This window comes from Aotus nancymaae, unplaced genomic scaffold (assembly GCF_030222135.1).
Source record: "Aotus nancymaae isolate 86718 unplaced genomic scaffold, 86718_ANA_hifiasm-v0.15.2.pri h1tg000028l, whole genome shotgun sequence".
NCBI lineage: Eukaryota > Metazoa > Chordata > Mammalia > Primates > Aotidae > Aotus > Aotus nancymaae.
In genome coordinates, this window is record NW_026988441.1 from 39,020,880 (window position 1) to 39,046,038 (window position 25,159).

Genomic DNA, 25,159 nt, shown 5'->3' on the forward strand with positions numbered 1-25,159 from the left:
TCCAGGAATAGTTGACAGACTCCTGTGGCCTTCGTCCCAGCCCCCACCCTCACCCCCTCCTCGGGGATCCTTGGGGCCACACCACTGACTCTGTACCCCACATTCTGGGCCTCCCAACTGGACACAGCCCCTTCCTTTATCCACACTGTTCCCTTCGCCCGCCTAGTCTGCGTCTGCTACATGCCACCTCCTTGAAGCAGCCTCCTGTGATCTCTCCCTCCCTTCTAGCCAGCAGGGCACCTCCCCCCTCTCTCAGGGACATTGTATTAGAGCTGTGTTTGCTCAGCAGAACCCACTGCATAAGTTGCTTCCCGCCACCTTGCGTATTCATGGCAGTCCATTAAAGGCCCTGATAAGTCCTGCAGTGGAGAAGTCCATTTTCATTCATACAGCCCAGCTTTCCCTTTCTTTGCCCTCTCTCTCGGCATGTTGATTACTACCCAGGCCGTGCGAACCACAGAGGCAGGGGCAGGAGTTCAGACGCCTTTATGTCCTGTGGGTATTGGTCAGGTGCCTGCATTGAAGAAGGGCCGAATAAACAAGGCAGGAGAGGGCTGCGTACTAACGGAAGCGGGAGGACTGCTGCGGCATCTGTGAACGTTCTCCTTTACTGGCTCTCTGAGTGCTCACCTCGCTGTGCCTTACGTGCCCTAGCCCAGTGCTGCCTCTGGACCTTCGCATGGGCTGTTCCCTGTGCCTGGGACACGATTCCCCCAGATCTTGTCATGGTTCCCTCTCTTTGCTACTTCAAGTCTTTGGTTCTTAAGTGAGGCTTTCTCGCTACCTAATTTTATTATTTTTGTTTGGTTTTGTTTTTGCAGTGGAGTCTTGTTCTGTTGCCAGGCTGGAGTGCAGTGGCACAATCTGGGCTCACTGCAGCCTCCACTTCAAGTGATCCTCCTGCTTCAGCCTCTCGAGTAGCTGGGACTACAGGCATGTGCCACCATGCCCAGTTTTTTGTATTTTTAGTAGAGACGGGGTTTCACCATGTTGGCCAGGATGGTTTTGAACAGCTGACCTCAGGTCATCCACCCACCTCAGTGTCCCAAAGGGCTTACAGGTGTGAGCCACCATGCCTGGCTTATCATTTTTGTTTTTAAGATGGAATCTTGCTCTCTTGCCCAGTCTGGAGTGCAGTGGTGCAATCTTGCCTCACTGCAGCCTGCGCCTCTCAGGTTCCAGCAGTTCTCCTGCCTCAGCCTCCCTAGTAGCTGGGATTACAGGCACCCACCACCATGTCCGGCTAATTTTTGTATTTTTAGCAGAGACGGGGTTTCACCATGTTGGTCAGGCTGGTCTCCAACTCCTGACCCGAAATGATTCACCCACCTCGGCCTCCCAGAGTGCTGGGATTACAGACATGTTCCATTGCGTCCTGCCATCCAGACCTACTTTTAAAACCCGCAACCCCAGCCAGGGGTTCGAGGCTGCGCACTCCAGGCTGGGTGATATAGCAAGACGCCAACTCACAAAAAGAAAATTATATTAAAGGAAAACAAAAAAAAACTACAACCCCACCTCGTGTGCCTGGGCCGGCGGATGGCGCTCGGACCCTGACCCCGCCCCGTGTCCCCACAGTGCTGGGCCGCCCAACCCTGTCGGTGCAGCAGACCCCCGAGGGCAGCCTGCTGGCACGCTGGGAGCCCCCGGCCGGCGCCGCGGAGGACCAGGTGCTGGGCTACCGCCTGCAGTTCGGCCGCGAGGACTCCACGCCCCTGGCCACCCTGGAGTTCCCGCCCTCCGAGGACCGCTACACGGCGTCCGGCGTGCACAAGGGGGCCACCTATGTGTTCCGTCTGGCGGCCCGCAGCCGCGGCGGCCTGGGCGAGGAGGCGGCCGAGGTCCTGAGCATCCCCGAGGACGCGCCTCGTGGCCACCCGCAGATCCTGGAGGCGGCCGGCAACGCCTCGGCTGGGACGGTCCTCCTCCGCTGGCTGCCGCCCGTGCCTGCCGAGCGCAACGGGGCCATCGTCAAGTACACGGTGGCCGTGCGGGAGGCCGGCGCCCTGGGCCCCGCCCGAGAGACCGAGCTGCCGGCGGCGGCCGAGCCGGGCGCGGAGAACGCGCTCACGCTGCGGGGCCTGAAGCCCGACACGGCCTATGACCTCCAAGTGCGAGCCCACACGCGCCAGGGCCCCGGCCCCTTCAGCCCCCCCGTCCGCTACCGGACGTTCCTGCGGGACCAAGGTAGGCGCGCGGCGACCCCCGCACCAGAGCCGGACCGGGCCTCGCGCCCCCCCCCCCACACCCCAGCCCCTCCCTCTCCCCCGCCCAGGTAAGTGGTCACTTTTCTGCTTCCTCGTGGTCACTCAGGCAAGTCCGGACCCCGAGGCTCCGGCGTTGGCAAAGGTGGGACGTGCCTCGGTAGCACCGCCGCCCCCCACCGCCGCCCCCTCCCTCCTCCTCTTCCTCCTCCTCCTCCTCCTCCTCCTCCTCCACCACCTTCTCTCTGCAGCCTCTGCAGCCGCGCCGTCTCCCGAAGCAGGGACTTGGGACAGGGCAGGGCCGGGCCAGGGCCAGGCAGGAAGGCCGTGGGCAAGGGCACAGCGGACGACAGGGAGCGCCTGGGCCGCCCCACCCCACCCCGCTCCACGCTGCCCAGTGCCAGGCACTCACGGGGCCTCTCTTCTGCTCTCTCCCTGCTCGGCCACCTCCCCGGCAGTCTCACCCAAGAACTTCAAGGTGAAAATGATCATGAAGACGTCAGTCCTGCTCAGCTGGGAGTTCCCTGACAACTACAACTCGCCCACGCCTTACAAGGTGCGACTGCCCAGCCGGCAGGCAGGCAGGGTCAGGGGTTGTAGTTCAGGAGGGATTAAGGCTGTTTGGAGTTGGTGTGAGGTGTGGGATCAGGGCTCAGTCAGAGATGGTCTTCAGCTAGGATTGAGGTTCAGTCAATACTGGGAATCAGAGTTGGGGCTCGGCCTAGGATTGGAGGTCAGCTGGGATTGAGGTTAGGTCAATATTGTGGATCTGGGTTGGGGTTCAGCCTTGAATTGTGGCTTAGCTGGGATTGAGGTTCAGCCTGGGATTCAGTCAATATTGGAAATCAGAGTTGGGGCTCAGACTTAGATCATGGCTCAGCTTGGACCAAGGCATAGTCAGGATTGGGACTCAGAGTTGATACTTAGCCTGAGGTCAGAGTTTACTCTGGAGTTGGTACTGAGTCCGGGGTCAGGGCTCAGCCTGGCATTGAGGTTCAGTCTGAGATCAGGAATCAGTGTAGGATCAGGTCTGAGATGGGTTTCCACCTAGGGTCAGGGCTCAGCTGGAATTCAGGATCAGTCTGGGTTCAGGGATCAGTCAATGTTGGATTTCTGCCTGGGATCAGGGATCAGTCAATGTTGGATTTCTGCCTCGGATCAGGGACCAGTCAGGGTAGGGGAACTCAGCCTGGGATCAGGGATCAGTCGATGTTGGATTTCTGCCTGGGATCAGGGCTCAGTCGGGGTAGGGGACTCAGCCTGGAGCCGGGGCTCAGTCCATGGCCAGGTGTTGAGCCCATCAGGCCCCACTGAGCTAACTCTGGCCCACAGATCCAGTACAATGGGCTCACACTGGACGTGGATGGCCGCACCACCAAGAAGCTCATCACGCACCTCAAGCCCCACACCTTCTACAACTTTGTGCTGACCAATCGCGGTAGCAGCCTGGGCGGCCTCCAGCAGACGGTCACCGCCTGGACCGCCTTCAACCTGCTCAACGGCAAGCCCAGCGTCGCCCCCAAGCCTGACGCCGACGGCTTCATCATGGTGTATCTGCCCGACGGCCAGAGTCCCGTGCCTGTCCAGTACGCTCACCCTCATGCTCTGGGTTCCTCATCACCCCCATCAGCCTGCTGTGAGGCTGGGGCAAGCCATATACTCTCTGTCTGCCCGAGTTTCCTTGCCCGTCTATGAAATAAGGACCATATCAGCCCCAGCTCATGGCGCTGTCCAAGATTCAGCGCTGTTGTCACTAAATGTGCCCTATGTCTGCTCTTCCAGCATTTCCTGATATCCCATATGCCTCATCCTCCACTGGGTAATACTAGGTCCCCTGAGAGGATTTGGTTCTGGGTTTTCCAACTGGTGGAGAGGCAAAGCTGAGAGCCCCTACTGGGGAAAGGAGCACCCTGCCTGAGAGGCAGAGGAGATTTAAGGTCTTTAGGGTTATGTGGGCATTGAAGCTGGGGCTTTGAAGGATGTATAGGGGTTCAACAATGAGAATTAAGAAAGTACAGCATGATCCAAGCCTGGAGACTTGAGTCAGGAACTGTGGTCGTTTGTGGATGGGACACGGGAATAGGCCCATTGTACGAACTGAAGGGAAGACTAAGAGAAACGCCCCGCACCCCCATTTGTCCCCATGTAGCATCCCTTGGTCATGCCTGTCGACAGCCCCCCCAACTCTTTCCCCATCTCTCTGCAGGAGCTACTTCATCGTGATGGTGCCACTGCGCAAGTCTCGAGGAGGCCAATTCCTGACCCCGCTGGGTAGCCCAGAGGACATGGATCTGGAGGAGGTGAGGTCCTGGGGTCTGACCGGCAGGGCCCCGATACGTTCCAGCTTTCACATGCTCTGTTGCTGCCAGCTGAGCTCTGAGCCACCCACGACTCTGTTCCCGCAGCTCATCCAGGACATCTCCCGGCTCCAGAGGCGCAGCCTGCGGCACTCGCGCCAGCTGGAGGTGCCCCGGCCCTACATCGCGGCTCGCTTCTCTGTGCTGCCATCCACGTTCCATCCCGGCGACCAGAAGCAGTACGGCGGCTTTGATAACCGGGGCCTGGAGCCCGGCCACCGCTATGTCCTCTTTGTGCTTGCTGTGCTTCAGAAGACCGAGCCTGTAAGTCCTGAATGATGTCTGCCCACAGCCAGACACACGCTCTGATCTTCCCAGCTCCCTGTGGTCAGAGCTGGGCAGACGGGAAGACATGGGAGTGGGGATATTCTGAAATGAAGGTTTCTTAGAGGAAGGGACCTTGCTGCTGGGTTGTTGAGGGGTGAGTAGGAGTTCAACAAAGAAAAATAGCATCCCAGGATTTGCATGTGCAAAGGTCTGGAGGTACAAAAAGGATTTCAGAGTGGCTGGAGCAGAGAAGGGAATAGGGAGAGCAATGATTGGCAGGGACCAGGTCATATAGGCCTTCAGTGTCAAGGATTTAGGAATATAGAATTTACAAGAGGGGAATAACATAGGTCTGTGTTTGAAAAAGACCCATCTGGCCACTGTAAGGAGGGTGTACACTGATGGAGACCCCCCCCTTTCCCTGCAGACCTTTGCAGCCAGTCCCTTCTCAGACCCCTTCCAGCTGGATAATCCAGACCCCCAGCCCATCGTGGACGGCGAGGAGGGGCTTATCTGGGTGATCGGGCCCGTGCTGGCCGTGGTCTTCATAATCTGCATTGTCATTGCCATCCTGCTCTACAAGAAGTAAGCCCCCTGTCCTCCCCTACTTGACAGCAGGGAGGGCTTTCCTGGAAGAGGAGGGAGGAGGAGTTGTCTCAGTGAATCATCACTGAAGGTCTCAGTTGTACACATGGAAAAACTGAAGTTCAGAGAGGTTAAACCACTTGATCAGTGTCACACAGCATGGGAATGGCAGGGCTAGGGTTCAAAGCAGGCCAGTGAACAGTTCATTGGCTTCTCCTATGAACTATTAAGTCCTGTCTTCACCTCAGCAAGACGACTTGGGGCAGAGGCTGCCTGTGTGCAGTTCATTGAGGATATTCATTGTGGCCACATGGGGCACGTGCTAGCTTAGAAAGGGAGGGCTGAGATTAGCCTCCTTGTGGTGTCGGGAGGGAGGGGTATAAACAAGAAAGATGACATCATTTTCCAGAGGAGACCAAAGCTCAGAGAGGTTAAGGAAGCCACTGAGAGCAAGCCCTTGCTGGCCAGCACCCCCTCACCTTTCTTCTTTTTCCCCCTTCTCACCTGTCACTTTCGGGAACAGCAAACCTGACAGGTAAGAACCAGCCCTGTCCCCTGTAAAGAGGCATGAGCCCCAGAAGCCATGGTGGGGAGAGGTACAGGACATGGGGCAGGTATAATTTCTGTACCTTGCTAGGGATATATCCCAGGGGAGTGTGGAAAATGGCTGAGGACAAACCTCAACTCCCACCACTGAGGAACCTTAAGACTAGAGATACAAACAGAAGAATAGCTCTTTCTGCCCAAAGAAATGAGGAGTTTGGGTTTTGTTTTTTTAAGACATCATCTTTAGGTTCCTGAAGAGGACAGCAGCCATCAGTTAAATGTTAACTTAAAAAAAAAAGCCTCAGTCACTTTGGGAGGCCAAGGCGGGTGGATCACGAGGTCAAGAGATCGAGACCATCCTGGTCAACATGGTGAAACCCCGTCTCTACTAATACAAAAAATTACCTGGGCATGGTGGCGCATGCCTGTAATCCCAGCTACTCGGGAGGTTGAGGCAGGAGAATTGCCTGAACCCAGGAGGCGGAGGTTGCAGTGAGCCAAGATTGCACCATTGCACTCCAGCCTGGGTAACGAGTGAAACTCCGTCTCAAAAAAAAAAAAAAAAAAAAAAAGCCTCAAGAGGAGGAGGATGGAGAATGGGTTGATGGTTGTGCCTACAGGGGAGGGGATGCCTGGCTGCTCCCACAGCTTGCTTACGTATCTGTATTGGTTCCTGGAAACCCCAGTCACATGGTACACAGTCCCTTTGCTACCACACGTTCCTGGGGCCTGAATTGTATTCACACATATGTATTGCGTCTTTGAGCATGTGCCAGTACTAACTGGACTGTGCCACTTGCTTCTTCTAAAGTAAACGCAAGGACTCAGAACCTCGCACCAAATGCCTCCTAAACAACGCCGACCTCGCCCCTCACCACCCCAAGGACCCTGTGGAAATGAGACGCATTAACTTCCAGACTCCAGGTATGTACTTATCCATGGTGCCGGGGATACCACCAATGGAGGGGAAATAACTGGGGAGAAGCAGCAGCTGCCACAGGGGGCCCCTCATGGGTGTAGCCAAATTCTTGATTCCCAAATACCTCCTACCCTACGTGGATCTGGGCTTGGAACCCATGGGTTGGTGCTGCTTACAACCAAGTGAGGCTTTTTTTTTTTTTTTAAGTTTAACTGATGGCTGCTGTCCTCTTCAGAAACCTAAAGATGATGTCTTAAAAAAACAGAAAACCCAAACTCCTCATTTCCTTGGACAGAAAAAGCTATTCTTCTGTTTATATCTCTAGTTTTAAGGTTCCTCAGTGGTGGGAGTTGAGGTTTCTCCTCAGCCATTTTCCACACTCCCTTGGGATATATCCCTAGCAAGGTACAGAAATTATACCTGCCCCATGCCCTGTACTTCTCCCCACCATGGCTGCTGGGGTTCATTCCCCTTTACAGTTCCCTGTAGATTTAACAGGGTTCAGCTAAAGTCACCTGCCAGTCCAGGAGAACTGAATCAAGGTCTTACCTTTGATCATCTTCATGTATGATTCACAAACTCCACCATCTTCTCCCTCTACATGGGCTCATGCCAGCCGCTTCTAACCAAATAAGGAATTTTTCATTTTACTGATGGCTGCTGTTCTTCTTATGGGTTCACAGCCTGGTTACATCTGTCCTTCCAACTGTATCTGGTCTCCTCTTCCTATCTGGTTCATGTCAAGTCTATTTTCCAACCAAATGAAGATTTTAAACATTTATATTTAACTGATGTCTTTAGTCCTTAAAGCCTCATGCACAGCCTCACATACCATTCCTAATATACTTTCTTTTTTTCTGTCTCTGGACTGGCTTGTGGCACTTCCATTTTCATCCAAATGAGGGTTTTGAGCATTCATATTTAACTGATGGCTGCTGTCCTCATAAAGGGATTATGCAGGGTTTCATGTATCACTCCTCATGTATTCTCTTCTCTTTTTTATCTCTGTACTGGTTCATGTTGCTTTGTTTTTTCAGCCAAATGAGAATTTTAAATGTGTATGTAACTGATGGCTGCAGTCTCCTGAAGGGATCATGCAGAGTCTTTTAATTCACTGCTAATGTGCTCCCCTCTCATTTCTATCTCTGGACTAGCTTGTGTCTGTTCTGTTTCCATCCAAATAAGGATTTTCAACATGTTCATTGAACTGATGGTTGCTGTCCTCCTTGAAGCTCATGGCATGGGCCCATATGTTCTTTCCCTGCTCCCCCAGCTTCTCCCTCACTGTCCTGCATCCTCCTTCCTCAGAGTGCCCTCTGCTGACCTCAACAGAGGAGACCTAAGGCCAGGCTGGTCTGGGGGAAGGGATTTGTAGACAGAAGAACCTAGCACTTGGGAGTCCTTCTGGAGTGACAGGTCAAGACCAGGACTGGCTGGTGTACAGCCAGAGGGGTACACAGTTAGCAGCTACCGTGGGGGTCACAGGTGGGGGCCCAGGCGGCTATACGTCCCTCGAGTTGTCCGTGTCGCTCTGCCTGTTGCATCCGCCAGCCAGTGGGGGGGGGGGGAGGCGGGAACCCCCCTCCCCGCATGTTTTCATTTATTTATTGTTTGCTGTTTGCAGATTCAGGCCTCAGCAGCCCCCTCAGGGAGCCGGGGTTTCACTTGGAAAGTTAGTTCCTGTGTTTCTCTGTTCTTGGCTTCCTTTGGCCCCACCTGTTCGTTTTCTCTTTGGTTTTTCCATCCTGCCTCCTGTCTCTGTCCACGCGCCCCGCCCTCCGCCACTGGCCCCTGCCCACCTGTCCTGTGCTGGCTCCTGGGAGAGGGCAGGGGGTTGGTCCATTGGGCCCTTAGGTGGCTGTGTATGACTGCTGTGTGCGTGTCAGGGACCTGGGTGAGGCACTTACGTACCCGAGACATGCCCATGTGATAGGTAGCTCCCTTAGATGTGAGCTCCTAGGGGCCACCCAGAGCAGCTAGGGACACGTGGGAGTTGGAGTTACCAACTGGCCTGGAAACCCCCTGATGGCTGAACACCCGTACGCAGGTCCCAGGAGAGGTCAGAGTTCTGCAGACTGGGATGTCGGGAAATGGAACCGGGCCCACACCCAGCACCTCCAGCAGCCACCCTGGGGGGCTTGAAAGGATAAGAGCTCTCAGGCCAGGGCTTTTGTACCTGCTCCTGCTCCAAGCAAGTGCAGGGACAGATGGGGACCCCTCACCCCCCTCAAACAACCGCACACATACCGTTTACCCCTCCCCAGTCCCTCACCTCTTGCTGGAAGAGGACTTAGTGTCTCTGATCCCAGAGGGACAGAAAGGGGTGTCAGTCACCCACCCAGGGATAGGATTTCCAAAGCCCAACCAGCTGCATCTGCTGTTTAATTTCTGTGCCACACACTTGCTTCTTGGCTGGGGGCACTGGGAACTTCACATCCTCTGGGGTGACCCTTCTGCCAGCCCCTGTACCCCCAGCTCGGTTGGAAGGAAGCAGGATGAGCCAGCGACTGTGATCCAGAGCCCTCCAGGGGTATCCAGCTCTGCCCCAAGCAGCAGCCTCAAACCTGCTGCGTTTAGAGTCCCGTAGACCTGGGGTCCCGGCCCCTTCACGAGCCACCCTGAATCTACCCCCCTGCCAAGCCCCACCCCAGCCGCGCCCTTCTAACCGCAGCTCCTCCATCGCAGACTCACATGTAGAGCACCCCTTCCCCCAGTCCCCGGCTGGCCCCCTGGTTACCAACCCCGGTGGGGTCTGCTCCACCCTCGTAGGCATGCTCAGCCACCCGCCAATCCCCATCGCAGACATGGCGGAGCACACGGAGCGGCTCAAGGCCAACGACAGCCTCAAGCTCTCCCAGGAGTATGAGGTGAGCCTGCCCCTGCCCCCCGCCGCCACTCCCCTCACGCCTCACCTTGGCCTCACAGGCACCTACCCTGACACCCACGCCCTCCCCTTCCTCTGCAGTCCATTGACCCTGGACAGCAGTTCACATGGGAACATTCCAACCTGGAAGTGAACAAGCCCAAGAATCGCTATGCCAATGTCATCGCCTATGACCACTCCCGCGTCATCCTCCAGCCCATCGAAGGTAGCTCGGAGACCCCCAGGCCTAACCTGCCCACTGCATGGAAAGCACTAGATCCCATGTCTCCCCTTGGCCACTGAGGCCTGATTCTCGTCATCAACCTGGTCCAGCTCCAGCTGGAGGCCACTGGGCATCTTTAGATATGTATTTAACTGATGGCTGCTGTCCATAACATGGCTTCATCTGTTCTCCTGCATCAGTTGTGATCAGTCAGAGAAGTTCTGCTGCTCAGTGACATTTAGCAATGTCCAGGGACATTTTTGGTTGTCACAACCTGGGGGGAAGAAATGTTACTGGTGTGGAGTGGGTGGAGGTCAGGGAGGCTGCTCAGCACCCTGCAGTGCCCAGGGTGGATCCACCTACAGAGAGCGATCTGGCCCCAAATGGTAATAGTGCTGAGGGGGAAAAACTGGGAAGTACACGTGCAGTGGTCACCTTGGGGACAGTCAGAGTGAACTTCCAGGAAGCAGTGAGCCAGACAAAGCCAGTCTAGCAAGACAGATTCCCCCACAGACCCCTGGCCTCTCGCCCCGGCTCCAGGCATCGTGGGCAGTGATTACATCAATGCCAACTACGTGGACGGCTACCGGCGTCAGAACGCGTACATCGCCACGCAGGGGCCGCTGCCCGAGACCTTCGGGGACTTCTGGCGTATGGTGTGGGAGCAGCGGTCAGCCACCATCGTTATGATGACACGGCTGGAGGAGAAGTCACGGGTGAGCCCTTGCACCCCACCATGGCCCTCAAGCCCCCGCCGGCCGGCCAGCCCCTTGCTGACACCTGTTCTCTTGCCCGGTATAGATCAAGTGTGATCAGTACTGGCCCAACAGAGGCACAGAGACCTATGGCTTCATCCAGGTCACGTTGCTAGACACCATCGAGCTGGCCACATTCTGCGTCAGGACATTCTCTCTACACAAGGTGGGGCCCGGGCTGGGGCTGGGGGCGGAGGGGGGAGGTATGTGATGGGAGGGAGGCAGAGGGCACCCGCTTCTACCCAGGGAGCTCCCCATGGGACAGAGAAAGCCAAGTGTGTCTACCCATGCTGACTACATTCTCATGGAACCCACTTCCATGGAGGGGGAAGCTGAGGCTCAGAGAGGGCACTGCTCGTTTCCATACATGGCTGGAGGACAAAGCCAGCAGAGCCCAACTCAGCAATGAGCCTGATTTCCGCTTACCTTTACTCATGCCCCAGGTGTTCTTTGCCAACATGTCCTGTGGCCTTACCCAGCTTGAGCCTATGATGGGGCCTCAGCAGGGTCCTAGCCTTGCCTTCAGGGAGTCTCCAGACAGAAATGGACAGATAGTGGCAGTCCTGTGAATTCAGGCCTAGATGGAGAAGGTCTTTTAGATAGGTATTTAACTGATGGCTGCTGTCCATAGCGGTTCCATCTGTGGTTCTGAATTAGGATAATTCTGCCATCCAGGGGACATTTGTTATTGTCATGATGGGGCAGGGAGGTGCTACTGGCACCATGATGTATCCTCAACACCCAGCCAGGTCATCTCACTGTCAGGCACACGCTTGACCTAAGTGCCAGAAAACTGAGCAAATGGACAACAGTGAGTGAGAATTCTTGGTTCAGTCACACACATTAAATACATGTGTGTTTCCCTAATCTGGACACAAGCACACAACAGGGGCCCAAACAGACAAATCATTCTGCCCTTGTGGGACATAACAGTCTAATAGAGAAAACACAGACCACAACTATGAAATGTCAAAGTGTACATGTCAAAGGAGAAAATAAATCAGAGCAGACACACATTGTCAGGGACCTGGAATAGAGTCCCGGGGGATATTGGGGGAACAGCATTTCAGGTAAGAGGCTGCAGCCTGTGCAAAGGCCATGGGGCAGGACTGTGCCTGGTGTGTTAGAGGAACAGTGGGGAGGGCAAGAAATCGACAGGGCAGCTTGTGCAGGACCCTGTGGGAGGCAGGAGCCATGGACGGCTGTGGGCATAGAGAGGTGCCCTCTGGCTGCTGCAGGGAGGACTGGGGGGCTTGGGTAGGAGTCAAGGTCTGGGACAAAGAGGGTGGTGATGGGTCTGGACCAGATTGGCCTCCATGGACAAGAGGAGCAGGTGCATTGCTATAGACTTTGAAGGCAGAGCCAATGGTCCTTGGTGAGATGTTGGATGTGGGAGGGGAGAGGAGTTAAGGGTGACTCCCAGGTTCTGACCAGAGTGCAGGGAAGGATGGAGTCACCTTCAGCTGAGACGGGGGAGAAGGCCAGGTGCAGTTGGCCATGGTGTGTGTGAGGCATTCACAAGAGTATCCACTCGGAAACATCCAGGGGCAGCTAGACCCCAAGTCAGGCATTAGAGACGTGGCGACGGGGAGGTGCAGACGCGGGCATTGTCTTTGAGGTGGAGTTTCACTCCTGTTGCCCAGGCTGGAGTGCAGTGGCACGATCTTGCCTCACCCCAGCCTCCGCCTCCTGCGTAGCTGGGATTACAGGCACGCGCCACCACGCCCAGCTAATTTTGTATTTTTAGTAGAGATAGAGTTTCTCCATGTTGATCAGGCTGGTCTCGAACTCCCAACCTCAGATGATCCGCCTGCCTCGGCCTCCCAAAGTGCTGGGATTACAGACGTGAGCCACCGTGTGACTTGGGCATTTTCAGCACTTGGGTGGCAGGGCGAGCCAGAGTGACAGGTGATATCCTTGTGGTCCCCAGAATGGCTCCAGTGAGAAACGCGAGGTCCGCCAGTTCCAGTTTACAGCATGGCCAGACCATGGCGTGCCCGAGTACCCAACGCCCTTCCTGGCTTTCCTGCGGAGAGTCAAGACCTGCAACCCGCCAGACGCTGGCCCCATCGTGGTCCACTGCAGGTATGTACGTCCACCGGGCTCTGCTCCGACCGCTGCCCCCGGTCCCTGCAGCCCAGTGGCCCCTGAACGCCACGTGGCTGTCCCCGCAGTGCCGGCGTGGGCCGCACAGGCTGCTTCATTGTCATCGACGCCATGCTGGAGCGGATCAAGCCGGAGAAGACAGTCGACGTCTACGGCCATGTGACGCTCATGAGGTCCCAGCGTAACTACATGGTGCAGACGGAGGACCAGTACAGCTTCATCCACGAGGCCCTGCTGGAGGCCGTGGGCTGCGGGAACACAGAAGTGCCGGCACGCAGCCTCTATGCCTATATCCAGAAGCTGGCCCAGGTGGAGCCTGGCGAGCACGTCACCGGCATGGAACTCGAGTTCAAGGTGCTGGGTGGGGTGGGGCTGGGGCTGCCGTGGGCGGGGCTGGGGCTGCTCGGGGCAGGGCGGGGAGGAGGAGGGCAGGGCAGAGGCTGACGTGGGCGGGGTGGAGAAGAAGCCCAAAGAGCCAAAAATCAGGCTGGCCCCCAACAATGGGGACTACAAGGTGGTGGTGGGGTGCCCCTACCTACCTATCTATCCACCATTGGTGCTCTGGCTGAAAGCATCGCGTCTCTTATCCTAATGGTAGCCCCTGGCCTCCTCCTCCTCCTCCCCACAGCGGCTGGCCAACTCCAAGGCCCACACATCACGCTTCATCAGTGCCAATCTGCCTTGTAACAAGTTCAAGAACCGCCTGGTGAACATCATGCCCTATGAGAGCACACGGGTCTGTCTACAGCCCATCCGGGGTGTTGAAGGCTCTGATTACATCAACGCCAGCTTCATTGATGGCTACAGGTACGTGCCGTGACTTTTCTGCCTCGGGGCCCCAGAAGGACCCCCATCTCTACTCTCAAGAGGCCTCCGGTCTTGTGGGAGACAGAGCTGGAGAGATACTGCCAGCCCTGAGCTGTTTAACTACACGTCTTTAGATGTTATTTAACTGATGGCTGCTGTCTGTGAATCTCTGGGTGTGTGTTTTAACTGATGACTGCTGTCCATAACATGATTCCATCTGTTCTTTTTTATCAGTGGTTCTCAATTGCAGTAATTCTGACACCCAGGGGATATTTGGCTCTGGGGATATTTCTTATTGTCACAATGACTACTACTGGCACTGGGTAGGGACCAGGCATGCTGCTCAGCATCCTCCAGTACACAGAACAGCTTGCCCCAGAGAACAATCCAGGGCCAAATGTCACTAGCACAGAGACTGAGAAATCCTGGCAGGGGGAGGAAGGTGTTCCAGGCAGAAGGTGCCACACATGCAAAGCCCCAGGGCCGAGCGCGAGCGTGGCCCATGCGAGCAACTGAGAGTAGCGCAGTGGCACTTGGAGGTGGAGGAAGAAATCAGGAGAGGTTAGTGGACAGTCCCGCAGCTTTGTCAAGGAATTCGAATTTGTCATGAGACCGGTGGTTTCCCCAGCTGCAAAATGGGCTCACCTGCCGGGGAGCTGGTGCACCTGGCAGCCATTCCTGCAGGCAGCGGGGTGGCAGGTGCAGCCGTTGCAGGGTCCTGACCCTCTCGGGCAGCATCAGGCGAGTCCCGTGCTGGGTCTCCCGGGCGTCCCTGAGCTCACACCTGCCACGCCTGCAGGCAACAGAAGGCCTACATCGCGACCCAGGGGCCACTGGCGGAGACCACGGAAGATTTCTGGCGCATGCTGTGGGAGAACAATTCGACTATCGTGGTGATGCTCACCAAGCTACGGGAGATGGGCCGGGTGAGCCAGGGCCATGGCGGGGAAGGGCGCGGGCCCGGCCACAGCTCCCACAGCGCTGACCGTGGCTGCCGCCGCTTCCACAGGAGAAATGTCACCAGTACTGGCCAGCCGAGCGCTCTGCCCGTTACCAGTACTTCGTGGTCGATCCGATGGCAGAATACAACATGCCTCAGTATATTCTGCGAGAGTTCAAGGTCACGGACGCCCGGGTGAGTGAGTGGGGACAGATGGGCGGGCGGGGCTGGAACTACACTATGTTCCCCAGGCTGTTGCCTTAGTGATCTGGAGAGGCTGCCCTGGCTGCTGGCGGATACGTAGGCTGGGGTTAGGGAGGAGCATTAGAATCAGGAGCAAGGCCAGCTGACCAGTTGGCCACGTGCTCCCGCGGCCACATAGGAGGAAGAGAGGGTCTTGTCCCCGTGTTGACCCGGTGGGAGCTACACTCTCTAGGCAGCTTGGCCCCAAGGATGACGTTCAAGGAAATGAATGGGACTTTCCCCTGGAGGCAGCCACTGTGTGACCCGAGGGCTGAAAGGGGGAGGGAGAGTTGAAGGACGGAGGGTGATGGGTGGGAGGCGGCAGACACGCAGAGTCAGATGGTGGGATTGGCACCGCTGGGTGAGATGAGAATGGACGGGGTTGGCCGGTGAAGGCTCAGCGAGGGATGGCACCATCAGGTAGAGGGAGAAAGGGAGATACCAGGTGGCCGCGGCTGAAAACTCATAGCCGAAGGTGGCCCTGTTGGGTGACAGAGGATCAGAGTAAGTGGTGGAAGATCGGGGATGGCAGAGGATGGGGACCGCCAGCCGAGATGACGCCGGAGGATGGCGAAGTCAGCGGGTGCAGTGCTGCGAGCAGCGCAAGATGGTGCACTCGGAGGGGTGGAGCCTGGAATCAGAGAGGACCTGGGTGTGACAGGATGGAGAGCACCCGTGGGATGGGGTAGATGGACAAAGATGGAATTGGAGAAGGTTTGGCCAGCAGGGGAGGGAGAACATCCCTGGGAAATACTCTTAAGAAAGGGCCGGGAACAGGCAGGAGTCAGTGCTGCGAACCAGTGGGTGGCACAAGGTCAAAAAAGGAGATTTGGAGGACGTAGACCGTCAGGGAAAGACGGCACCTGGGAGGGCAGATGGCGGCAGAGGATAGCAGTGGAGGATGTGGTGGGAACAAGGCAGATGGTGGGGAGGGGGGATGTCGGCAGAAGATGGTACACTTGGGTGGCAGAGAGTGCTGGGAAATGGCACCATTGACTTGTGAAGGATGGAAGATGGCAGAGAAGGATGTGATTGGATGGCACCAATGGGTGGTGGGAAGAGAGACCGGAAGGAGGGCGAGGAGGAGGAGGAGGAAGACCGGAAGGAGGGCGAGGAGGAGGAGGAAGACCGTCAGTGGAAGATGCCATCACTGAACGGTGAAGAATGAGGCACCAGGAGGGGATGGTGTAGATGACGGACGCTGATGGCGTTGGATGGAAGTGTCGAATGGTAAAGGTGATGAGGGACCAGTGGTGGACGGTGCAGAGTGGCACCATCGGAGGGCAGAGGATGAGTAATGGCATTCTGTTTTAGAAGAGTGTCGGGTCATTTTGGGTGGTGAGAAACGAGCTCAGTGGTGGATGGCAGGAGATGATGGTGTTGGGTTGAACTATTGTGTGGTAGGAGATGAGTGACCAGCGGTGGGTGGCAGAAGTGCCACTGTTACTGGACGGTGGGGGACGGGAGATGAAGGCACTGTCGGGCCGTGGGCAGTGCTGGGGTTGAGTGGTGCTGTAGAGCTGTGACATGCTGCTGAGTGGGAAATGACAGGATCGCCGTGGACGGTAGGAGGTGGGAAGGGCAGAGCTGGGTGCGCTGTGGGACGGTGAAGGATGGAGGATGCTGGCGCTGGACGCAACATGGTTGGTAGGATTGGAGATGTGGGGAGAGGAACAGCTGGGTGGTGGGGAGTGGTGACAGTGAGCGGGGAGCGTCTCTGGAAAGCAGTGCAGTTGGATTGAGAAGGATGGTAAGCTGTCAGGGTGAAGGAGTGGCTGGGAGGGTGCAGAACAGGAGTGAGGGTGGGGCGCGCTGGCGCACGCCTGTGGTCCCAGCTACACGAGGCCTGAGGCAGGGGGCGCACGCCTGTGGTCCCAGCTACACGGGGCCTGAGGCAGGGGGCGCACACCTGTGGTCCCAGCTACACGGGGCCTGAGGCAGGAGAATCCCTTGAACCCAGGAGGCGGAGGTTGCGGTGAGCCGAGATCGCGCCATTGCACTCCAGCCTGGGCAACAAGAGCGAAACTCCATCTCAAAAAAAAAGTGGGGGCGAGCGGCCAGACACGGTGGCTCACGCCTGTAATGCCAGCACTTTGGGAGTCCAAGGCACGCATATCACAAGGTCAGGAGATCGAGATCAGCCTGGTTAACATGGTGAAACCCCGTCTCTACTAAAAATACAAAAATTAGCTGGGCATGGTGGTGCGCGCCTGTAACCCCAGCTATGCAGGAGGCTGAGGCAGGAGAATAGCTTGAACCCAGGAGGCAGAGGTTGCGGTGAGCCGAGATCACACCATTGCACTCCAGCCTGGCAGCAGAGTGAGACTCCGTCTAATAAAAAAAAAATAATAATGGGGGTGAGGATGAGGAGGTTGGAGGAAAACCCCCATGGCCCCTGATAGCAGGACCGGGCTCTCTGCACTCCAGGATGGCCAGTCGCGGACCGTCCGGCAGTTCCAGTTCACAGACTGGCCCGAACAGGGCGTGCCAAAGTCGGGGGAGGGCTTCATCGACTTCATCGGCCAAGTGCACAAGACCAAGGAGCAGTTCGGCCAGGACGGCCCCATCTCTGTCCACTGCAGGTGCGTGCCCTCCAGTGCCCGGAGGCCTGAGGGGCAGGGGACAGCCCTAAGCCTGGGCTGTTCGAGTCCCTGGGGGAGTCGGGTGGTCGGATCCGGGCTCCCTAGCACCCGCCCTGAACGGCTGTGCTCACTCCACTCCCACCAGCGCCGGCGTGGGCAGGACGGGCGTCTTCATCACGCTTAGCATCGTGCTGGAGCGGATGCGGTACGAAGGCGTGGTGGACATCTTTCAGACGGTGAAGATGCTGCGAACCCAGCGGCCGGCCATGGTGCAGACAGAGGTAACGACGGGACAGGGAGGGGAGGCGGCCCGGCCTCTCGCCCCTGCTGCCCTGAGCCTCAGCCGCCTCCTCTGTGAGATGGCTGCAGCCACCTGGGACTCTCTGGGTCGTTGTGGGTGGAAGGTCCACAGACCCCTGCTGCGCCGCAAGGGGACAAGTGACCCTTTTAACGCAACAGTCGGCTGAAGGTCTGAGCCGGGAAGCCCTTGGAGGGGACAGAGATGGGTTCGTTGCAGTCCCAGAGTCACATCAAGTTGGTGGCTCAGTCTGGACCCTGCCTCAAACCACTCATCCTGTCCAGCCACTGTATAAATGGGGAAACTGAGGCCCAGACTCCTGGCTCCAAGGGGAATGTTCCAGTGGAGGGGGTTCTGAGCAGCAGCCACGTCTTAAAAGATGAATAGAGAGGGCTGGGCACGGCGGCTCACGCCTGTAACCCCAGCACTTTGGGAGGCCGAAGTGGGAGGATCACTTGAGCCCATCCTGGGCAACACAGTCAGACCCCATCTCTACCAAAAAAAAAGTAAAAATGAGGCCAGACACGGTGGCTCATGCCTGTAACCCCAGCACTTTGGGAGGCTGAGGCAGGCGGATCACCTGAGGTCAGGAGTTCAAGACCAGCCTGGCCAACATGGCAAAATCCCGTCACTACTAAAAATACAAAAATTATCTGGGCGTGGTGGTGGGCACCTGTAATCCCGGCTACTTGGGAGGCTGAGGCAGGAAAATCGCTTGAACCTTAGAGGCGGAGGTTGCAGTGAGTCGCAGTCTCGCCACTGCACTCCAGCCTGGGTGACAGAGTGAGACTCCATCTCAAAGAAATAAAAATGCAAAGATGAATAGGGCCCCCAGGCAGACAGGAGACAGGGCATTCCAGATGAAGAGCCTGGCTGTGGATGGCAGGAAGGTGTGGCATTGCCTGGTTCATTTGGGGAGGGCCCTGGGGGCCAAAGAGACCTTCTGCAAGAGACATGCTCCAGGCTAAGGAGCTTGGCCTGCTCCTGAGGGTGCTAGGGAGCCCTGGGAGGCGTTAGAGCAGGGGAGGTACTGACGGATCCCCTCTGCTCCCCCAGGACGAGTACCAGTTCTGTTACCAGGCGGCACTGGAGTACCTCGGAAGCTTTGACCACTATGCAACCTAAAGCCATGGTCCCCCCGGCCCGACGCCACCGGTCCCGGATGGCCCCGGATGCCTCTGCCCCCCTGGGGCGGACCTCCTGAGGCCTGGACCCCCAGTGGGCAGGGCAGGAGGCGGCAGCACAGCTGTGGCTCTGCACCGTTTCCGGGGAGGACGACGCAGCTCTTCCAGCCCCCCACTGGCCCCGGGCCCCCGCCTTCAAATACTTGGCACATTCCTCCTTTACTTCCAATTCCAAAACCGGATTCCAGGGTGGGGGGTGGGGGGTGGTGAGCAAATAGGAGTGCTCCCCAGAACCAGAGGAGGGTGGGGCGCAGACCACGGACTGACCCCTCGGCTCCCACCCCGCCCTGCCCGTGGTGGTGGGGGGACCCGGGAGTCTCCTCCCTGCCCTGCAGCCTGGGGACGCTGGGCTGGGACCAGAATCCAGCTTCCTTTTAGAACTCTCAGTGTAACTGTATCCCGTGACATTTCCTCTTTTTTTTAATAGTGTATTTTTTTTCCTTTTTTTTTTTTTTTTTTAAGAAACAAACAAAAGCCAGTTATCGACTTTCAAAGAGAACAACATCGGCTTATTCACATTCTGTTGAAAGACGGTCTATTTTTTCACTGTAGACAACGTCCTTGTGCGACAGTTACGTTCGCGAACGTGCGTGGCGGGCCCGTATCTTAGCTTGCTTTTTAATTTCCCCACCATCAGAAAGTGTGCTTTGCTCACAGAAGAGTGGGGTGTCCTGTTTCCTTTCTGGCTTCCCCCCGCCACCCCCCCGACTTTTTGTTTCATTTTTATAAATTAAATTTTCAGACATATCAAACACAGTTCTGAGGGTAGAGTCATGGGGGAACTCGGACCCAGTGGTGTTGGGTTCGAACCCGCGGGGTGGGGTTGAGGGGGACGCTGCTGTAAGAAGAGTGAGATCACGGTGCCCCCGCCTCCCATAGCCTGAGCTGTCTCCCACCGCCTGGGAGACGGAGAGGATCCTACTTGTTTGGGGACAGTGGCCCTATCCTGTGTCACATCAGGGACCCTTTCCCCCGGGACTATGGGGCAGTTTGGGAGCAAAACCAGAAGGACGGGACCCCCTCCACCCACCCCCCCGAGCAAGCGAGTTGTTCCTCTTTGTACAAGGGCAGAGCTGCGGTTCCTTGCCACACTGTTTATTCCAGCAGAAGCAGCCGGGTGGTTTTCCCACCCCCGCGTATGTAGATAAATCGACTTTGTATTAAAGGAAGATCGTCCGACCCCGGCTCGTTGTGGAGTCTTTGTTGCGCCCCTGCCTGTCAAGTCTCACCCCTGGAGCAGGTGGGCGGGTGGGGGCCTGGAAAGCTGATCTCCCTTCCTGGTGTCAAGTGTCAGAGGAGTTGGCCCAGAGAGGTGCTGTTGCATGTTTAAGATCACACAGCAGTGAAGTGGCCAGGCCAAGATTTGAACCCAGAACCCAAGCCCTGGCCCTGTAGGGGCTGCCTTGTGTTCTTACTCTAATAAATGACCATGATCGAGAATTTACCATGGGCCAGTCACTCTTAAATAGAAGTTATCATCAGCCTCTTGACCAGGCACGGTGGCTCACACCTGCAATCCCAGCACTTTGGGAGGCCGAGGCAGATGAATCACCTGAGGTCGGGAGTTCGAGACCAGCCCGGCCAACGTGGCGAAACCCCGTCTGTAATGAAAACGCAAGCATCAGCTACATGTGGCTGTAATCTCAGCTACTCAGGAGGCTGGGGCGGGAGAATCCCTTGAACCCCAGAGGCCGAGGTTGCAGAGAGCTGAGATCACAGCCTGGGCCAAAGACTAAGACTCTATGTAAAAAGAAAAAAAGTTGTCAGCCCCACTTACATATTAGGAAACTGAGGCTCAGGGAGGGGCACACAGTGAGTATGAAGTGGCGCTGGGATTCATACCTCACCCTGTCTCACCCACAACCCTGAACATAGCACTGTGCTGCCTTCTCGACGCGCCCTGGGGAGGAACTGAGTCCATGGAGGGAAGCAGCGGGTTGGGGACTCTTCTCCATCCTCTAGGCCACCCAGTGAGTGGACCCATGCACTGAGCCAGAGTCACATCCCTGGGGACAGAGGGTGAGCCATTGTGTATCTGTACTCCTGCATAGAAGCTCTGGCATAGAAGCCACCCACAGGTGGACGAAAGACCCCCCTGGGATCAGAAGGGGTGATCTTAGTGAGACCAGGGACCCAGTTCAGGGAAGAAGAAAGCTATGTCTCTTAGAAACCAGCAGATAAAGTAGTCACAACAGTACAGACGTGAGCCACCCCATTAATAAACTTAGCCAAACAGATTTAACACACCCGATTATCCCCTCCTCCACAACATTCTCAAACACAGGGAAAATTTGTGAAAATTAACAGTACGGATCTTCGCAAATTCCAAGAAAAAATATTACATAAGGTATGCTGATCTTGGCTCAGAAGAGGAATTAGCCTCCCCTGGACAAGGGGAGAAATTTTAAAACACATTTTTTTGGGGGGGCGGAACGGGGACAGAGTCTCGTTCTGTCCCCCAGGCTGGAGTGCAGTGGTGTGATCTCAGCTCACTGCAATCTCCGCCTCCCAGGTTCAAGCGATTCTCCTGCCTCAGCCTCCTGAGTAGATCAGACTAGAGGTACCCACCACCACACCTAGCAAAATTTTTTATTTTTTTGTTTTTAGTAGAGACGGGGGTTCACCATGTTGAACTCCTGACCTCAAGTGATTCACCCACCTCGGCCTCCCAAAGTGTTGGGATTACAGGCGTCAGCCACCATGCCTGGCCTTAAAACACGTTTCTAGGCCGGGCGCGGTGGCTCACGCCTGTAATCCCAGCACTTTGGGAGGCCGAGGCGGGTGGATCACGAGGTCAAGAGATCGAGACCATCCCGGTCAACATGGTGAAACCCCGTCTACTAAAAATACAAAAAATTAGCTGGGCACAGTGGCTCGTGCCTGTAATCCCAGCTACTCAGGAGGCTGAGGCAGGAGAATTGCCTGAACCCAGGAGGCGGAGGTTGCGGTGAGCCGAGATCGCGCCATTGCACTCCAGCCTGGGTAACAAGAGCGAAACTCCGTCTCCAAAAAAAAAAAAAAAAAAACACGTTTCTAAATGAAAGGTCCTAGCACTTTGGGGTGAAGATAGAGAGATGCTGCCTCTGGAAAAAAAAAGTCAATTTGAAAGTACAAAGTTTTTCAAATTGAACAACAGTTCACATAGTACATTGTGGAATGTACAACCTGTGAGATGCAGCCAGTGGTATGTTCAGAGAAAAATTCATAGCCTTGAACGCATTGACTCTAATTTTGATTTTGAGGCAGGACTATCTCACTTTGTTGCTTAGGCTGGTCTTGAACTCCTGGCTTTAAACGGTCTTCCTACCTCAGCCTCCCGAAGTGCTGGAATTACAGGCATCAGCCACTGTGCCTGGCCTAACACACTTACAAGAAAATCAGAAATTTTTAAAATAAGTCAACTTTTAAAGTTACTGAACCAAGGTTTCAATTGAATTCAACACTAGAAAATAAACTCAAACAAAAAAAAAAAAATGAAGATAAAAATGGAAGTAAGTATTTTTTTTGGAGACGGAGTTTTGCTCTCGCTGCGCAGGCTGGAGGGCAATGGCACAGTCTCGGCTCACTGCAACCTCCGCCTCCCAGGTACAAGCAATTCTGTCTCAGCCTCCCGAAGCTCGGATTCCAGGAATGCACCCAGCTATTTTTTCTGTATTTAGTAGACAGGGCTTCACCATGTTAGGCTGTTCGGAAACTCCTGACCTCAGGTGATCCACCTGCCTCCGCCTCCCTAAGTGCTGCGATTACAGGCCAACGACGGCACACCCAGCCTGAAGGTAATTTAATTGGGCATTTTGATGTGGTTCTTTTGCACTTAGAAAATCAAAAACCTTTTCTTTGAAAACTCCAAAAACTTTAGGCAAAGGTAATAAAAAAGAGAAAGTACAAATAATATCAGAAAAGTGGGGCTAGAACACATTAAAGTTTTGTTTCATTTTTGGGGTTCTTTTTGAGATGGAGTTTTGCTCTTGTTGCCCAGGCTGGAGTGCAATGGTGCAATCTTGGCTCACCTCAACCTCCGCCTCGCGGGTTCAAGTGATTCTCCTGCCTCAGCCTCCTGAGTAGCTGGGATTACAGGCATCCACCACCATGTCTGGCTAATTTTTTGTATTTTTAGTAGAGACAGGGTTTCTCCATGTTGGTCAGGCTGGTCTTGAACTCCCAATCTCAAGTGATCCACCTGCCTCAGCCTCCCAAAGTGCTGGGATTATAGGCGTGAGCCACCTCTACTAAAAATACAAAATTAGCCGGGTGTGGTGGCTCACACCTGTAATCCCAGCTACTCAGGAGGCTGACTCAGGAGAATCACTTGAACCCAAGAGGTGGAGGTTGTGGGGAGCCGACTTTGTACCATTGCACTGCAGCCTGGACAGGAGTGAAACTCCATCTCAAAAAAAAAAAAAAGAAAGAAATTTGAGTCTCAGCCAGGTGCGATGGCTCACGCCTGTAATCCGAGCACTTTGGCAGGCCAAGGCAGGCAGGTCACCAGAGGTCAGGAGTTTGAGACCAGCCTGGCCAATGTGATAAAACCCTATCTCTACTAAAAATACAAAAATTACCCAGGTGTGGTGGCAGGCACCTGTAATCCCAGCTACTTGGGAGGCTGAGGCAGGAGAATCAGTTGAACCCCGGAGGTGGAGGTTGCAGAGAGCCGAGATCGTGCCACTGTACTCCAGCCTGGGTGACAGAGCAAGACTCCATCTCAAAAAAGGAAAAAAAAAAAAAGAAGTTGAGACTGAAAAAGAGGTCAGGTCTCATCCAAGATCAAAAAGACGGGAGGTGGTGGAGCCTGTACCCGGGGCCCAGGTCTGCCGGTCTCCTTCCGCCTCAGCAAGGGGGAGGTCAAGGCATCTCTGAGCACCGCCTGATTAAGGTCAGCACTGGCCACGCTCGGGCGCGATGGCTCACGCCTGTAATCCCAGCACTTTAGGAGGCTGAGGCGGATCACTTGAGAGGTCAGGAGTTCAAGACTAGCCTGGCCAACATGGTAAAACCCTGTCTCTACTAAAAATACAAACAGTCGGGCGCAGTGGCTCACGCCTGGAATCCCAGCACTTTGGGAGGCTGAGGCGGGCAGATCATGAGGTCAGGGGTTCGAGACCAGCCTGACAAACATGGTGAAACCCCATCTCTACTTAAAAATACAAACATTAGCCAGGCGTGGTGGCGCACACCTGTAATCGCAGCTACTTGGGAGGCTGAGGCAGGAGAATCACTTGAATCCAGGAGATGGAGGTTGCGGTGAGTGGAGAACGCGCCGTTGCACTCCAGCCTGGGCACACAGCGAGACTCCGTCTCAAAAAAAAAAAAAAATACATAAAGTTGGGCATGGTGGAGTGCATCTGTAATCCCAGCTACTCAGGAGGCTGAGACAGGAGAATCTCTTGAACCTGGGTGGAGGAGTTTGCAGTAAGCAGAGATTGTGCCACTGCACTCCAGCCTGGGTGACAGAGCAAAACTGTCTCAAAACAAAACAAAACAAAACAAACATTGGCCACATACAGCAGCCCCAGGCTAGGAGAGACAGAGCCTGGAGCAAAGCCGCATCCCCACCTCAATGACATGTCAGAGGCCAAAACCTCCTAGTTCTCTGAAAAGTACAAATGCCCTCAATAAATACATACCCTGCCCCCTAATAATACGCTCTGAAATGATTCAAGCAAAACACGCACAGGAGAAACCGACATCACAGTTACGCTAGGGGACGTATAAAGGAAAAGATCAAGCAAAATTATAAGGATCTCAAGGAAACTGATAATCAACTTGATCACATGCCTCTGCACAGGAATTTGTACCCGACAAAGAACAGGCGTTTTCTCTAAGCACCTGACGTCATCACAAAAGCAGACCACGCGTGAGAACACGAACGGAGGCCCAACACTCAGCCCCGGGGCAATCAGAGCATAAATCAGTGATGACCTATAGCTTCTCACATTCACAGAACCGGAATTACTATAACAAATGATGAGTTAAAGGTATGTCCAAACACAAATTACAAAGTATGCACAACTGAGGCCCAGCGCGGTGGCTCACGCCTGTAATCTCAGCACTGTGGGAGGCTGAGGTGGGCGGATCACCTGAGGCAGGAGTTCAAGACCAGCCTGGCCAACATGGTGAAACCCTGCCTCAACTAAAAAAAAAAAAAAAAAAAAAAAGAAAAGAAAATTAGCCAGGTGTGGCGGCAGGGACCTGTAGTCCCAGCTACCTGGGAGGCTGAAGCAGAATTGCTTGAACCTGGGAGGCGGAGGTTGCAGTGAGCGGAGATCATGCCACTGCACTC

General features: G+C 55.4%; 1 protein-coding gene across 13 annotated transcripts in view; it reads left to right on the forward strand.

Moving 5' to 3' along the window:
- PTPRS (protein tyrosine phosphatase receptor type S) overlaps positions 1-20,058 on the forward strand; it is a 79,816-nt gene extending 59,758 nt beyond the window's left edge. For 3 of the 13 annotated variants that reach the window (XM_064382037.1, XM_064382039.1, XM_064382040.1), the window contains 19 exons: positions 1,579-2,187; positions 2,663-2,760; positions 3,537-3,790; positions 4,411-4,504; positions 4,610-4,825; positions 5,256-5,413; positions 6,771-6,883; positions 9,648-9,745; positions 9,844-9,967; positions 10,505-10,680; positions 10,766-10,885; positions 12,650-12,804; positions 12,894-13,179; positions 13,454-13,632; positions 14,432-14,558; positions 14,642-14,767; positions 17,243-17,397; positions 17,543-17,678; positions 18,752-20,058. In XM_064382037.1, the coding sequence (XP_064238107.1) occupies positions 1,579-2,187; positions 2,663-2,760; positions 3,537-3,790; positions 4,411-4,504; positions 4,610-4,825; positions 5,256-5,413; positions 6,771-6,883; positions 9,648-9,745; positions 9,844-9,967; positions 10,505-10,680; positions 10,766-10,885; positions 12,650-12,804; positions 12,894-13,179; positions 13,454-13,632; positions 14,432-14,558; positions 14,642-14,767; positions 17,243-17,397; positions 17,543-17,678; positions 18,752-18,820 (3,293 nt within the window). In that variant the 3' untranslated portion in view covers positions 18,821-20,058. Of the gene's footprint in view, positions 1-1,578; positions 2,188-2,662; positions 2,761-3,536; positions 3,791-4,410; positions 4,505-4,609; positions 4,826-5,255; positions 5,414-5,822; positions 5,949-6,770; positions 6,884-8,502; positions 8,551-9,647; positions 9,746-9,843; positions 9,968-10,504; positions 10,681-10,765; positions 10,886-12,649; positions 12,805-12,893; positions 13,180-13,453; positions 13,633-14,431; positions 14,559-14,641; positions 14,768-17,242; positions 17,398-17,542; positions 17,679-18,751 lie in introns of all 13 variants that reach the window. The other 10 variants (XM_064382036.1, XM_064382038.1, XM_064382032.1 and 7 more) reach the window with 9 other exon arrangements.
- The last annotated feature ends 5,101 nt before the right edge of the window (positions 20,059-25,159 follow it).